Raw genomic sequence first — 16287 nt, 5'->3', positions numbered from 1 at the left:
GAACAACTAGATGTTACAAGATTCTTGGTGGGGCTGAAATCAGAGTATGAATCAGTTAGAGCCCAAATATTAGGGGGCTCCACCCTTCCTACACTTGAAAAAGTATTCTCACGGCTTCGCAGAATTTCTTTGGGACAGACAGAGAATCCCACACAGTCTGATAGATCAGCACTTGTGATAGCTAGATGAGGTGCACACAATACAAGGGGGGAGGACATGCCTCCCGAGGAGGCCGTGGCAGTTCCATGATTGTCGGGGTGGTCATGACTCAGGGGGAGGCTGTGGCAGAGGGAAGAATAACTCTACAAAGAAGTGTACTCATTGTGGTAGGGAAGGACACACAGTGAATTTCTGTTATGACCTACATGGCCCTCCCTCTAAATGGGCTAATCATGCTGTAGCAGGTGAGGTTGACATCAGTGACAGTAAACAGGCAGACCGAACTCCTCCCACATCTACATCTACTTCTAGGAGGGAGATGGTGAGTGTTCCGCGTGATGAGTATGAACGGTTCCTTCAAACTACTTCACAGCATACCGCTGCCACACTTGCCCACTTAGGATTTGCTTACATGTCGTCTAAAACCTCTCCCTGGATTATTGACTCTGGAGCCTTAGATCATATGACCGGGACTCCAGGTGTGTTCTCTTCTCTTTCTGAAACCTCCACATCACAAATTGTTACACTTGCCAATGGGTTTCCATCTCCCATTTGTGGTGTTGGTAATGTTGACATGGCTTTTGTGCCCTTATCATATGTTTTATATGTACCTAAGTTTTCATTCAATCTTATGTCTGTTAGTAAAATAACCAAAGCTCTTAACTGTTCTGTTACCTTCTTTCCTTCCACTTTTGTTTTTCAGGATCTCAAGACGGGGAAGAAGATTGGTGGGGGGGCATGAAGCTGGTGGATTGTATTATCTTGACGGTGGTGGATATTCAATTGCTCTTCAGACTTCACTTACTCCTCTACAATGGCATTGCCGGCTGAGACATCCATCTCTCAAGGCTCTCAAGATATCGGTTCCGTCATTGAGTCATTTGTCAATTTTGCAATGTGTCATGTCAGTTTGGGAAACATCGTCGTGTGTCCTTCAGTCCAAGAGTTGAGAGTCATATGTTGAGTCATTTTTCTTTGGTTCATTCAGATGTTTGGGGTCCAATCAAAATAGAGTCTTATAATGGGTACAAGTATTTGTCTCCTTTATTGATGATTGTTCAAGAATGACATGGATTTACTTAATGAAAGAAAGAAGTGAATTAGTTTCCATTTTTCAAAAATTCCATGCTGAAATACGCACACAATTTGGTGTTCCAATCAAAGTTCTCCGTTCAGATAATGGTCATGAATACTTTCTCACTTCATTTCAACAGTATTTAGAACAGCATGGCATTATTCATCAGACCTCATGTGCATTCACCCCTCAACAAAATGGGGTAGCTGAACGGAAGAATCGTCAGCTTCTTGAAACTGCTCGGTCTATTCTTCACCACATGAATGTTCCTAAACGGTTTTTGAGTGATGCTGTACTCACTGCATGTTTCCTCATTAATCGGATGCCCTCTTTCATTCTTCATGGTCGGTCCCCCTTCTCTATCTTGTTTCCCACTTTATCTCCATTTCCATTAACTCCTCGTGTCTTTGGTTGTGTGTGCTTTGTCCACAATCTAAGTCCTGGAATAGACAAGCTGGATGCGCGCTCAATTAAATGTGTCTTCCTTGGCTACTCTCGGACTCAAAAAGGGTACAAGTGTTATAATCCCATTACCCGAAAGCGCTATGTCTGCCCTTATGTCACCTTTTTTGAGTCTATACACTTCTTCTCAAGTCCTGAAGCACCTTCATCTCCACCCTTACTTCCTCTTCCTCTTCCTCTTCCTGTCAGTGATCCAGTTCCAGATGTTGTTGTTGGAGTAGACTCATCACCTCATTCAGTGCAGATCACCACCGAACGACCACCGATCCGACAAGTGTATACACGTCGAACGACACCGGCACCTCCTCCAGCTTCTACCTCATCTGCGGATCCTCTCATGGCTCCTATTTCTGAACCTTCAGACCTTGACCTACCCATTGCCTTACCGAAAGGTAAACGCAGTTCTACCCTCCATCCCATTTCCAATTTTGTTTCATTATCTCGTCTTTCTACCTCACATCACCAGTTTGTTTCACTTTTGTCCTCTATTTCCATACCTAACAATGTTCAAGAAGCTCTTAGTTCACCTGGATGGCGGCGGGCAATGGAGGAGGAACTTTCTACTCTTCAACATACTCAAATGTGGGAACTTACTACTCTCCCACCTGGTAAGCATGTTGTGGGCTGTAAATGGGTGTATACTGTGAAATACTTGCCAGATGGTAGTGTGGAGCGTCTGAAGGCCAGACTTGTTGCTAAAGGTTACTCACAGTTGTATGGAGTGGACAACATGGAGACATTCTCTCTAGTGGCTAAGATTGGTTTTGTTCGTGTACTAATTTCCCTAGTAGTTATGTATGATTGGCCTCTGTTTCAGCTTAACATAAAAAAATGCCTTCCTCCATGGTGATCTGGTGGAGGAGGTATATATGGAGCAACCACCTGGGTTTGTTGCTCAGGGGGAGGATGGTAAGGTGTGCAGACTAAAGAAGGCAATTTATGGGTTGAAGCAATCACCACGTGCTTGGTTCGGGGAGTTCAGCGAAGTGGTGAAGAGTTTTGGAATGAAGCAATGCCAGGTTGATCACTCAGTGTTCAGCTATGACTCAGAAGCTGGGAAGATCTTATTAGTGGTCTATGTGGATGATATTGTCATTACTAGCAGTGATAAATTGGGGATTGGCAAACTAAAGGTATTTCTACAAAATCATTTTCAAATAAAAGAGCTTGGAACATTAAAGTTTTTCTTGAGAATAGAAGTTGTCAGGTCAAAACAAGGTGTAAATCTGTGCCAAAGGAAATATGTTCTTGATCTACTGGAAGAAACAGAACTGTTAGGTGCAAAACCGGCTGAGACCCCTATGGAACCAAATGTTAAGTTGAGTAGTGATACAGGAGAAGTATTTGAAGATCCTGGAAGGTATAGACGACTAGTGGGAAAGCTGAACTATCTGATTATCACGAGACCCAACATCTCCTTTGCAGTCAGTGTGGTGAGCCAATTCATGCAGAACCCTCGTATACCTCACTGGTATGCAGTTCTTAGAATTGTAAGGTATCTGAAAGAAGCTCCAGGTCGTGAGCTATTGTATAAACCAGGAGGAAAACTTGAAGTAGTTGGGTATAAAGATGCAGACTGGGCAAGCTCTATGAATGACAGAAGATCTACTACAGGCTATTGCACATTTCTTGGAGGAAATCTTGTGACATGAAAGAGTAAAAAGTAGACGGTTGTGGCTAGAAGCAGTGCTGAAGCCGAGTATAGGGCCATGGCACACACTACCTGTGAATTAGTGTGGTTGAGGAATCTCCTACAAGAAATTGGGTTTCACATGGATAGACCTATGAGATTGTACTGTGACAATCAAGCTGCACTCCATATCTCATCAAACCCTGTCTTTCATGAGAGGACAAAGCACATAGAGGTTGATTGCCACTTTGTGAGGGAGAAGGTTCTTGCTAGAGGGATAAATACAGAACATGTGGGGTCGAATGATCAGTGGGCAGATTTGTTTACAAAAGCTCTAAGCTCAAGGAAAGTGAACTATCTATGTAACAAGCTGGGATTATATGACATATATTCTCCAGCTTGAGGGGGAGTGTTAAAGTGAGCCGAATAGGGGTAGTTTTGTCATCTTATGTTTGTTAAGTAGTTTGCTTATGTGGTAGTTTTATTAGAGACCTCTGCCCCACACTTAAGTAAGGGTAGTTTAGTCTTTGTAAAGGTCATTAGAATCTAATAAAGATTAAGGGGGTCGACTTATGGGCAATCCATCAGATTTCGACAGACCCTTATTTTCTTTCTTCTTCTTCTCTTCTTCTTCCTCTTCTTCTTCCTTCTCTTCCTGGTTCGGGTTACTGTAGCAGCATTCGAAACACAAGCAAACAAGTTATTTTTTCTTTTCATTTTTTGTGGTTGGCCACTTGGCCATAAAGGAATTTTTGCAAAATCTCACTTTATCCAGGACTATATTTTTATTGAAGCATATTTGTCAACTTTCTAGGTTTTTTTTTTTGAACCCCAAACTATTGGTCGAGGGGCAACCACAGAATATTTAATGAATAATAATCAAAAACAAAGTCCAAAGTGTGGGTCATAAAACCTTACCCCTCAAAAGAAGCTATGCAAGAAGATTTCTAGCTCATAAAAGACACATAGAAACATCGAAGCACACAAGGAAGGGACCAACTAACTAGAATGAAGGGGATACCCCATTTATCAATTATTTTCTAGGGATTCCATTGATTTTGTTTAGACTATTAAAACAGGATTCAGAAAAGCATATGTACTCTGATTGAATCAATCCTCAATTATATGGGCTTGAATCATCAACCAGCAAATTAAGAAGGAAATATCCTGCAGTTGAAAAAACTTAAGGTTTAAATCTCAAGAAAGGGATCTGTACATGTGACATCAGATGTCTCCAGTTTTTGTTCACAGATTGTGCCAACAAACTATTGATGGATCCATGAATGAGTTAAGGGATTTAGGCATGAGCTATTCATATAATATAATGTATAGGAAGCATCACCCCCTTTGCTCTTTCTTTGGCAAAACAGGACTTTGCTCCAAAGAACTAAACTGAATATTCTGTTTCTTCATTTGAGGCTTTATCTGTTAGCCTCTGAGCTGTCACGGCTTCTTACACTGATGAAAGTAACATATTCTCTTGAAGGTTCTGTGGCAAAGGAAGTTCACCTTGGAGTCCCTTCCATATTCCTGTAATTAAGATATGCAGCTAAGGCTCAGTTTGAAGGAGTACAAATGCAAATTTGTATAGTGCAAAACCTTGTATTTTGTATTATTTTTTTATGTATTTGCACTGTACATTATTTGTATTTGTACTCCCTCCAAACTGAGCCTAAAGTTTTATCTTTACTAATTAACAGCTCCACTTGACTGACCTATCACTATTTAACCCTTGTTGATTGCAGGTACCAGTGGATGTAGCTCCCGTATTTTGCACTGCTGACAAAATACTGGAGGAAAAACGTTAGAAATGTGATAATGCACTTTTACTCCACTTTTATGGAGTAAGTTTTTTGTAGTGCGAATCCAAATTGATATCAATAAAATGTAATTGATTGTATCAAGGACACGGACGCAATAAAGGATGTAGTATGGTTTTTTGTTTATGGTTAGTTAAGATTTGATATAGTTACCTACTTTATAACCAAATTTATCAAATGTAGTTATCAGTTAGATTAATGTGGACTATGACTGTTGCCTAGATTGTGGGAGTCACTATTCGTCTTTTCTATGCATTTTTCATTTTTGCTTTTAGATTATTAACCAATAAGATAACTCTGGAATTGCATAGAAGCAAAAAGTTTATTTTATTTAGTTAAATATTTATAGTGAAGACACTTGCCAACTAATTCAGGAATAAAAGACTCGGTGTTGCCAGTTGTACAATCTTTCCAACACTTCTAATACGCCCCCTCAAGTAGGAGCATAGGGATTAATCATGCCCAACTTGGGTAATAAGAAGACATAACAAGCAGCTCTTAACGCTTTAGTGAACAAATCTGTAAGTTAAAAACAGGATGAGAGATGTTGAGCTGCAAATTGTCAGGCCTGTAAATGTTTTGGAACAAAATGACGGTCAATTTTCATGTGCTTTGTGTGTTCATGGAAAACTGGATTAGTGGCTATATGAAGTGTGGCACTATTGTCACAATATAACCATTGAGCACTAGAAGGTGTTCATAGCTTGTAGTCTTGCCAAAGAGCAACTCATAAGGAGTTTTGCCATTGAAAATTGGTATGGGCAGTCTGTTGATAATGTATGCTACTGTCAATATGCAATCTCCGCAGAAGCAGAAGCGGATAGGTAAAGCAGCTTGAAAATGAAGTGTCCTTACCTTGAGCAAATGCCTATGTTTGCGCTCGACCACACGGTCCATATCATTTAGTATGGTGTGTCAACATTGGAAGTTTAGTGTTCAATCCCATGTAGATGATAAAACTGCTACATGGGCTGAGAGAACTCTCTTCCATTCGGATCGGATGATCTTAACCTGTGCATTGAACTAAGTATGCACCATATTGCAGAACATGATAAGAAATTGTAGTGTTTCTAATTGAAATTTCATCAAAGGTACCCATGTTGTCTATGTAAAATCATCTACTATTGTTAAAAAATACCTTGCACCTGAATATGTTGGTGTGTGATGTGCACCCCATACGTCACAATGAATCAATTAAAAAGGGGCAATCTGGTGAGCTTAGTTCAATTACATGAATCACAAGAGAAAGAAGAATTCAAATGAATATCTAAATTGTGTATTAGTGCCAGCTTATCAGAACCAGCATATATTAAGTCTCTGATGCTAGAGGGGCAATCTGGTGTGTGATGCTAGATTTTTGTTAATAGTAGTATGTAATGCAGTAGGTGAAGAGGGGCTGAGGAAGTGGTACGTCCATTTTGCATCTCACCCACAATTAGTTTCTTTGAATATAAGTCCTGCATTAATAGAAGTTAGGGAAAAACAAGATGGCACAATTCAAGTCTATGGTCAGTTTACTAAAAGTAAATTGCACTTAAAATCAGGTAAGACACCATGTAAGGAGAGATCATGCCTCATTGCTGCATTGGCACGAAAGCACCATTAGGGGGCTGAACATTTTTTATCGCAGTGGTATCAATGGAGAAACCATTTGGTGAACAGCTAGTGGGCATCATATGATCAGATGCACCACTATCTATAATCTAGGTATCAATGTGTGATCAAATAGAAAAGACAGCTTATCAACAAAGTTGGCCTAAGGCAAGATCAATTTCTTATCAAGATTGAGCAATTCCATCAATTGATGGTACCGATCCATATTGAGAGCTAAAACTGGAGTGGAGGTTGATGCATTGTCATTTTGAGAAGTATTGGAGTTGGCTCATGGTTTTTGATAACCAGAAGTGCCTTGTTTTGGAGCAGATTGCCCCTTGCTTCCCAATTAGGTGGGTAACCTACGAGTTCATAACACAGATCTTTGGTGTGGCCATTGCGTTTGCAATGGTCACAACATAGCTTTGGTTGGGAATTCTTAGAGGTTGATGACGAGTTTTGTCCAGCAACATGCATCGCGGTGGCATCAAGATTTTGGTAGAATGGGCAACAAGATTTTGATGACACTTTTCTTGATTGACAAGAGAATACACTTTGCTAACCAATATCAAAGGTTCCATCACCAAAATTCTAGAACAGACTATGTTGAAGACTTCACTCAAACCCAACAAGAACTGGTAAACACATTCACATTCCCTTACATTGGCAAGATCTCTTGCCGCGTCACAAGTGCATGTTCCATAGGTGCAACTTAGAATTACAGAATTGGCATCTTAGATTGCCTTAAGCTTGGTGTAATAGACAATCATAGATAGATTTTCTTGCCGAAGAAGAGCTAATTCTCATTTGAGCTGAAAGATTCATGGAGCATGTCCTAGTGAAAATTTTTCTTCAAGATCCAACCATATATCACGTGCATAATCCACATATGCTACACTTTCATGTAGATTTTTTGCAAGAGAATTAAAAATCCATGATATTACTACCATTGAGTTACACTTGATCCAAGTCTGTTCATTGCTATATCTCCTAGGTTTTTAGATTGAGCCATCCACAAAACCAAACTTGTTTTTCGCAGAGAGAAAATTTCTTGTCGCTCTTTTCTATTTGGCATAATTGTTCCCATTAAGCAGACAGGAAACCAGCATTGCACCTGGTTTATCACTCCCACTGTTTCGCTTTACCTAGTTCAAAGCTCTGATACCATCTAAAATTGTTGAGAAGCAAAAAGTTGAGTCTATTTCATTCAGTTAAATATCTGTAGTCAAGACACTTACTGACTTATTCAAGAATAACAAACTCAATTGTTGCTAGCTGTGCAATCTTTCTAATACCTCTAATAATAAACTACAACCATTTCTGCTTCAATGCTTGTAAGTATTTTTACTGATTACTTGAGATTTACTCCAAGTCTAAACAAATTATATAATGAACAACAGTGACAATTAAGTCTCAGTCATAATATATTAAGTTTTATGCCTTTTTTGTAATGTTCAGGGGTATTTTTATATTTTTTCTTTTTTAGTAAGAAAATTTTTTACTAATTCTTTCATTTCCAAATTATAAATATTAGTAGAGGTTGAACTCCCATCTTTTCTCTCCTTTTAATGTGGTGTTTTTCTCTCCTCTACTCTCATTTCTTCTTCCTCCTAATTTGAACTCATATATCCCCCCCCCCCCACAGAATGCATCCCAGCACATCCCAATCATGTATTGGAAACATCTCCCAATGATAAGTATGGGAGATGTTCTCAATGCAGACTGAGATATGCATGTGGGATGTTTTTGGGGCTCATTCTGTGGGGGTCAGATGTGAACTCTCCTAATTTCATATTATTTAAACCAATTAATAGAAAAATAATATCAAATTGGTAACCAATAAAGATCTTGCTGCTTTTATCTCTTCTTTCAAGGTCAAGTCCATGATCGTTTAGAATCAGCAACTCGTTAAGATCTAAAAAGGTTGATCATTAGATTTAAGTTTTCCTTAATCTTCTAGTACTTTGGAGAATCTTCAAAAGCTTTTTCTTTCCTAGGAAATTGTCATCTACATTTTCATCCAAAAAATTTCTGAAAGTGTGGTCATTAGCTTTTCTATGCATTTCCTTCTTGTTGCTTTTAAATAATAGATAATAGGTATCTCTTGAGGCAAAGGATCCCATCATTGTTACTTATCTTCTTCATTAATTGTCATGAATTTCAAGTTTTAATTTTTAAGGGTCGTTTACTAAAACACCCCTATATTATACCATATTAACCATGACACTCCCTGTAATTTGTGTATTACTAAAACACCCCTTTTAGTTTTCACCCATCTTACTTAAACACTCACTTTTTTAGCTATTATTATACACATAAGAAAAATATAAATAAATTAACATTATTTTAAAGTGACCAGTGATGTGATCGTAGAACTGAATTTGACAAAAATGAGACAGAGAACCACAGGACTTAAAATAAAAAAAGGGTAAAATACTTAAACTATCTCTATGTTTTAACAAATGAATTAATACTTAGCTTATTGTTTGAAAAATTATTTGAAGTATCCTTCTGACAATTGATAAAATCATTTCTTGCTATTAACATGCTGTTAGAATCCATTTGTACGTGATGTCATGTGATTGCATGATTTTTCTTAATATCAAAACAATCCTTTTGCGGTCAATTTTACCTTTTATTGTTCTTCAAATTTTCAAAATAAAATCCAATGGCAATGTTGTCAATGAAAGAACCTTAGATAAAATGGGATTTTGAGGTTATTAAGTAAAAGAAGACCCCTTCATTAACAAATTGCTTTCTCTTACTAATGTTGCCGATCGATAGAAGAGATCATGCAGAACTTACTGGTAGGAGACCATCAAAGGTCTCACCAGAGTGGATGAATAAGGATTCTTCAATTCATCCCTTTGTTTTGTCCCCTTTTAGAATATGAAAATCCTGATTTTGAAGCAAAATTCACTAGAATTTGCCTTAAAAACTCTCAAAATCCTTCCCAAGCCACTCCATGAGAATCTGAACATACATAAATGATCTAAAGAAATTGGTTTGCTTTTAGATTTAAAATTCCAAGCTTGTTGAAGTCCTTTTTTAACTTTTCAACCTATTCAGGTTGGAACAAAGTAAGGTCTCTTGATAAACTATATACCCATAAAAGAAAAGAAAAGAGAGGTTTCATCTAATCAGAGTAGAAAAATGAAAATTGAGCCTATAGCGAGCCTTGACACGTTGCTAGTAATTAACAAAATTACTTCTCTAATTGAATGAACGCTTGACAGGGAGATGCCCCAGTTATAGGAGATGGCAAAGGTTGTTAATAGAGCTCGCATCGTCTGTCCCCTACGGGTTGCAATGCGAATTTATTTGTACTGATGCAAAATTAGCGTAGTGCAAATGATTTCAATGCAAAATTATAATTTATTTTTATTTCAATTTTACAATTATTTTTATTTCAAACCTACCAAAATTCAATTAAATACAATTAATCCTCTATTCTCTTCCCCTCTTTATTCCCTTCCCACTGCCCCCTTCACCCTCACTGACACACAGCACTCTCACCGCTGTCAGAGCAACTCCCGCATCCCCACTTCATTCTCTCTTAGAATGAAGACTCTGGATCTTTTGCCCACAAGAACTCTATCCACATCTACCCACAATACAGTACCTCTGTGCATTGGGAACATTTTCTGTGCATAATACTATGTAAGAGGATGAGATGTTTTTCATGGGTGGCTACGATGTTATGTGGGTAAACATGGGTAGAGCTCTTGTGGGCAAGAGATCCAGACTCATGAATGAAGAGCACATACAACAGATGTATTAAGGTTGTCAATTTGCCTCACATATTTTCTTTATCTCATAGTCATGTCCAAGGTTTTTAAAACTGAACCAGACAACAAATTGATCAGGGGTTCAGTTCTCAAGTCAAATGGTTCAATCGTTTGAACCGAATGGATGGCCCATTCTGACAAAAAAATTAAAATAAAAAAAAAGCCAAAACTGTCAAACGGTTTGAATGGTTTGACAGCTCGGGTCAGTGGTTTGCTAACCAAATCAATGGTTTTTGGAAAAATAACAGTTCTAGGATAAAACGGAACCGATCACCTGACGATTCCCAGTTTTCAGGTCAACCGTCTAGTCCGGTTTTGAAAACCATGGTCATGCCTATTCATTTTGATGATCTCTCTAAATTCTCTCAGCTGCGATGGACAAAAATATTATCTGCAATTTATTTAATTGTATTAGAGTGTTCAACAAGAAACTTTCAGGGATGGAATATTCCATTTTGATGTAGAAGGGTCGTGGCTTATAATATGTTTTGGTAATTTCTATTTGAATTGATGTAGAAAAGGGTGGACGTCGGCAATTAAAAGAAGCTAAGAGATGACTGTCGGTAGTGGAGGTGTTAATAATGAGAGATTAACAAGGTGTTTGATTCCGTGGGCATTTATTCAATAAACGTTGCTACATAGGCATCACTTTAGCAGTTCCTCTCTCTTATTCTTCTATATGCATCAAGAATAGAAAAAACAGACTTCGGTTTTTGTACACGCCTACCATTTAGGGAAGTTATTTTTTAAAGCTTCCACAAACAATTAGGCATTTTTTCACTATTACACTGATGTGATGCCTAGTGGCGCCTAATTGTCATAAACGATTATAATTATTACCTTTCTTAGTTTTATAAGCAAATAAATTACAAACGTTGAATGAATAAACGTAGATGGAATCAAACACAGACTAAACTTGACTTGGGAAATGAGGTGGAGGGATAATATATGACAACTTGTAAACATGAAGAAGCCACGTGAAGGACAGAGTAGTTTGACACACAGCAAAATATTTGATTGCCATCTTTTGTACTCTCCTCCTCTGTTAAAGAGAAAATTCCAAATATTTGTGCAATGGTAGTGTTTCAGTTTGAGACGGCTAGGGTGGATGTGAAACCATTGGAGAATCGCATCCACCACATCGTCTTCAGCCCAATCGTAACACAAATTTGATCAGCTTGGAATTCTTATGTTTGTGTAATAGAAGCTAGAACAAGAGTGTTTCAGTTTGAGGGAGGAGAAGAGAAGAGAGAGGGGATGTGAGGGTTGCAACGGCGGTGGTTGCTCCAATGGTGCTGAGATTAGTGTTGTGTATTGGTGAGGGTGAAGGGGCGCTAGGGAGGAATAGAGGGGAAGAGAATAGAGGGATAATTGTATTTAATAAAATTTTGTCAAGTCTGAACTCCATCAATTTCATCGAGGAGTGTTTGAAGCTGGCTGGAGATTTGGAATGTGGTGTCACCTACAACCATGTCTATAAAGAGACCAATCAAGCTACGGACTGGATGGCAAATCAAGCACTTTCTTTTCCTCTCAGCACTCTCAGTTTTTGCTCTCCCTCTCTCCCTAGAGACTTAAATTCTATTTGTTTTTGTGATGCTTGGGGCTGAGCTACACCCCGTCTTGTGTAGCTCCTCCTATTTCTACAAAAAAAAAAAAAAGAATTTGGGAGAGGGTGGACAATGCGAACTCCACACACCAAAAACGAAAACAAAGTATGCTGAAGTAAAAAATTCTCTAATAAATCATTCAATTCAAAATTTTTGTTAGGTCTGAACTCCATCATATTCAAATGAATCTGGGAGAGGGTGGACGATGAAAACTCCACATGCCAAAACGAAAACAAAGTATGCTGAAGTCAAAAATTCTCTAATAAATCATTCAATTCAAAAATTTTGTCAGGCCTAAACTCCATTAGCTTCAAATGAATCTCGGAGAGGGTGCACGATGAAAACTCCACACGCCAAAATGAAAACAAAGTATGCTGAAGTCAAAAATTCTCTAATAAATCATTCAGTTCAACACCCAGTAAAAAAGAAGACAGTAAGAAATGAAGACCCCAACAAAGACAATAATAAAGGGGTGAGCATTCAATTTATTTGGGTTTTTAATTAATAAATCAAAATTTTTAAAACCGAAAAAAAAATGAAAATTGAACCGAAGCCGATTATAATAAAACCGAAATAATCGAACCAAAATTTTTTGTTCAGTTTTTGGTTCTTTCGGTTAAAAACTGAATTTAATTAATATATAAATATAATATTATATATTAAAACCTATAATATATATATTATAATATCTATTATGAAATTTGATTTTATTATAATATATTAATATATAAATATATAGCACATTATATATTAAATATTATATATTGCATATTATATATTATATATTATATATTACATGTTATATAATGAATTTTAGTTAATTCAGTTTTTTCGGTTAACCGAATTTCTAAATCTAAAAACTAACACCAAAATTTTTAGTTGGGCAATTCAGTTTTAACCGAATAATGCTCACCCCTAGACAATAACATATGAAGACTTCAATTAAATAAAGGGTAAAATGCAAAAACCTCCTCTGAGGTTTCTGATAATCATAAAAACTTCCCCTATAGTTTCATTTTAACAAATACCTCCCCTAAACTTTTGAGAAACTCGACAAAAACCTCCTTTCAGTCACCTTCCCAGACAGGAAACATTAGACTGATGCACTAGTTTTTTTTCCAAATACCCATTCTACCCTTTTACATACAAAATATAACCCAGTTTTAACTAAAAAAAAAGTTCAAATATGATCATTAAATGAGGTTTCTGTCAAATTAAAATAGGGTTATTTTAGTAATTTTGTATGTAAAATAATTTATAAAATGGTAGAATGGGAATTTGGAAAAAGTGGGTGCATCAATCTAATGTTTTCCATCTAGGAAGGTGACGAAAGGGAGGTTTTTGTCGAGTTTCTCAAAAGTTCGGGGAGGTATTTGTTAAAATGAAACTATAGAGAAGGTTTTTGTATTTTACGCTCAAATAAATTAATGAACAAAAAAAAAGGATTTCCAGTCAAAACGTAGAAAAAAAAGGATGTTGATAGAGATTTGAGAACAAGTCAAAAATTTGAGCTCTTTCTCCTTGATGATTTCTTTGCTTCTTCCTCTCTCTCTTCCAAGTTCCATGTAACTCGCAAAAGCATCATAGACATAAAGTTTAGTGTCCATTTGGTTTGCAGTTAGAATTGAAAATGAAATCACTTGGAATGAGAATTGGAATCAGAATGGTCCATTCCCATAATTTGTTTGGTTTAGACAGGAATAGGAATGGAATTTTCTTTTGGTAAAAGCATCATCTATGTTAAAAAGGCTAAGAGTCTAAGACCTAAGAAAACTATACAAGAGGCAAACTCAAGGATTCACCAGATCCTTAGCCGCCCATTGCTGGATCCAAAGAGGACAATTGAAAACAAAGGACCTGAACTTACAATCCCTTTTTTGCCAACTCATGGGCAGCCCTGAATTTACAAATTTGAAATGCACAGGCTGGGAAAAGATATCATCTCTAGCTACTTCTGCATTACCAGCACCTAAAGTAGAGAACAAATTGAGGTAGTCGCTTTGTACAAAAATGCTAGAATGTTGGAGGTCCCAAGCCAGGTCCAAACCTTTCAGCATAGAAAAAGCCTCCACTTGGATGGGCGAGTGGGCTTTAAGATCACCGAAAGAAGTTGCAATAACTTTTCAAGTGATGTCTTGCGCTACCACTCCAAAACTAGCAGCACTAGAAGCCAAAAAATACTCCCATCAACATTGAGCTTGATCCAACCTAGGGAGAAAACTATTTGAGATCTAGGGTTAGGGGTTTGCAAAGAAGGTTTGAAATCCTTAGAATCTGTAAGAATGGGATTTCATTCCTAAGGGAGGGGAGGGGAATGACCATTCCCTCATATGGGGGAATGCCATTTCAATAGGAATGGAAATGAGATTCCAATTCCGCCCAACCAAATAATTTGAATCAGAACAGTCCATTCCAATTCCGATTCTAGACCTCTATTCCCATGAACCAAACATGGCTTTAGGCTCTACCATCTATTCAGCTTAGGGAAGGCAATTTCACCCTACAGTGGTACCTACCCCAATAGTTTTTTTGTTTTGTTTTGTTTTTTTTTTTTTTTTTTGTGCTTAAAAGACAGAGTTTAGGGTGGGACGGGTTTGGGGATTCTACAACCTATATGGGTAAGGTATTAAGCTAAACCCAATCCTCCCCACCCTGTATATTGTTAGACAGCATATGGGCTTTATGTATTAGGTGTTAAATTTAATAATATTTGTGTGAAGGATAAATGATAGTTTGTATGTTTCATACATGTCTTAATCAAATAATTGGAATTTTTTATGTTTGTTCATGTTATTTTACTTATTTAATGCTTATATATAACAAGAAATAACAAAAAATTAGATGTGGATTTTAAACCCAACCTACCTTACCCTTGACTATAGGGATGGTGGGGTCAGGGTGGGTTTTGCATTTTCATGCATAGAGAGGGTTTGGACTCTCAAAATCCAGCCTTGCTATGAATTTTGGGGCCAGTACAGGTTGGGAAGTTTAAGGAAGAGGATAGGGTTTAGAATTTACAAAACCCTTCTTGAACCCGTGCATTGCCATCCCTAAGCCTTACTTGATTTTTTTGACTTAGGCTAAGTTATTCTTGTTGTTGCTGCTCTGTGATGCCCAATTAGCAAATGTGCTTTGATTGTGTTAGGAATGGTTTCCTTGATGATTTGGTCCCACTACTAATTGAGCATGTTAGGCAAAGTAATTCTTGTTGTTGCTGCTCTGTGATGCCCAATTAGCAAATGTGCTTTGATTGTGTTATGAATGGTTTCCTTGAAGATTTGGTCTCCCTACTAATCGAGCATGTTAGAGTTGGTCAAGTAAGGGTGGCTTAGTCTTTTCGTTCTAATTTAAATTATGTGATGATGTGGCAATTCTGTTTTGTCTTTTTTTAATTTACTTGTCCCATACTTAATAGGGGTATATTTGACCATGTACCCTAATTCTAATATAATAAAGATTATGGTCGATTAGAACTAGTTTGACAACTTCTTCTTCTCCTTCTTCTTCTCTCTCTCTGTCTCTCTCTCTAATAGGACTTACCTGAACCGTTGAAACATGGTATCAGAGCACTAAATACAGGAGAAGGTTGCGATTTCAAGATCCTGGACCTGTGATCTTTCCTCTTCTTCTTTTCTTCGTTTTTTCTATGCTGCAATCTGAAGTGCACAAGTAGAAGGCTGCGACAAATTTTTTTGGTAATCCAGGATTGCCACAATCTTCATTACTTAGGCAAAGGAAGGTGCGGCAGCCCTAGGTTAGTAGTTCTAATATTATTGTCACCATGAGTGATACCCTAATGGTCGTGTGGTGGTGTTCCAAACCCTCTACTGAGTAGTTTTAAGAGGGTTCTTGGTGATTGTTGAGTAACATCTATGGTGGTTGGTTATTAGTAGTGGTGTGAAGAAAACAAATTTTTTGCTGAAAGAGATGGTCGAACGTGTGTAAACGGTGGTTTACATCAAGTTTTTCTTTTCTTTCATTGTGCTTGGTTGAGAGATTGTTGAAGGTGATGTGGAGACTGCTGTAGTGTTGACTTAACAACAATATTTTTTTTTTGTGGTTGATAATACAGAATTAGAAATTGTATTGGGGAGCACAATGGTAGCAACTGGGGATGATGGTGGTGATTAGAAATCTAGTGTGATGATTT

General features: G+C 37.5%; 1 protein-coding gene across 3 annotated transcripts in view; it reads left to right on the top strand.

Annotated features, from left to right (window-relative positions):
- The window catches only part of NUDT3 (nudix hydrolase homolog 3), an 88371-nt gene extending 83004 nt beyond the window's left edge, over nucleotides 1–5367 (top strand). For all 3 annotated transcript variants that reach the window (XM_088957476.1, XM_088957475.1, XM_088957474.1), the window contains one exon: nucleotides 5072–5367. In XM_088957476.1, the coding sequence (XP_088813602.1) occupies nucleotides 5072–5134 (63 nt within the window). In that variant the 3' untranslated portion in view covers nucleotides 5135–5367. The remainder of the gene's footprint in view (nucleotides 1–5071) is intronic.
- The last annotated feature ends 10920 nt before the right edge of the window (nucleotides 5368–16287 follow it).

This window comes from Nelumbo lutea, chromosome 8, assembly GCF_056320005.1.
Source record: "Nelumbo lutea isolate HS-2025 chromosome 8, American lotus-T2T, whole genome shotgun sequence".
NCBI lineage: Eukaryota > Viridiplantae > Streptophyta > Magnoliopsida > Proteales > Nelumbonaceae > Nelumbo > Nelumbo lutea.
Note: the sequence above shows the minus strand (reverse complement) of the source record. Positions and strands in the feature narration are given on the sequence as shown.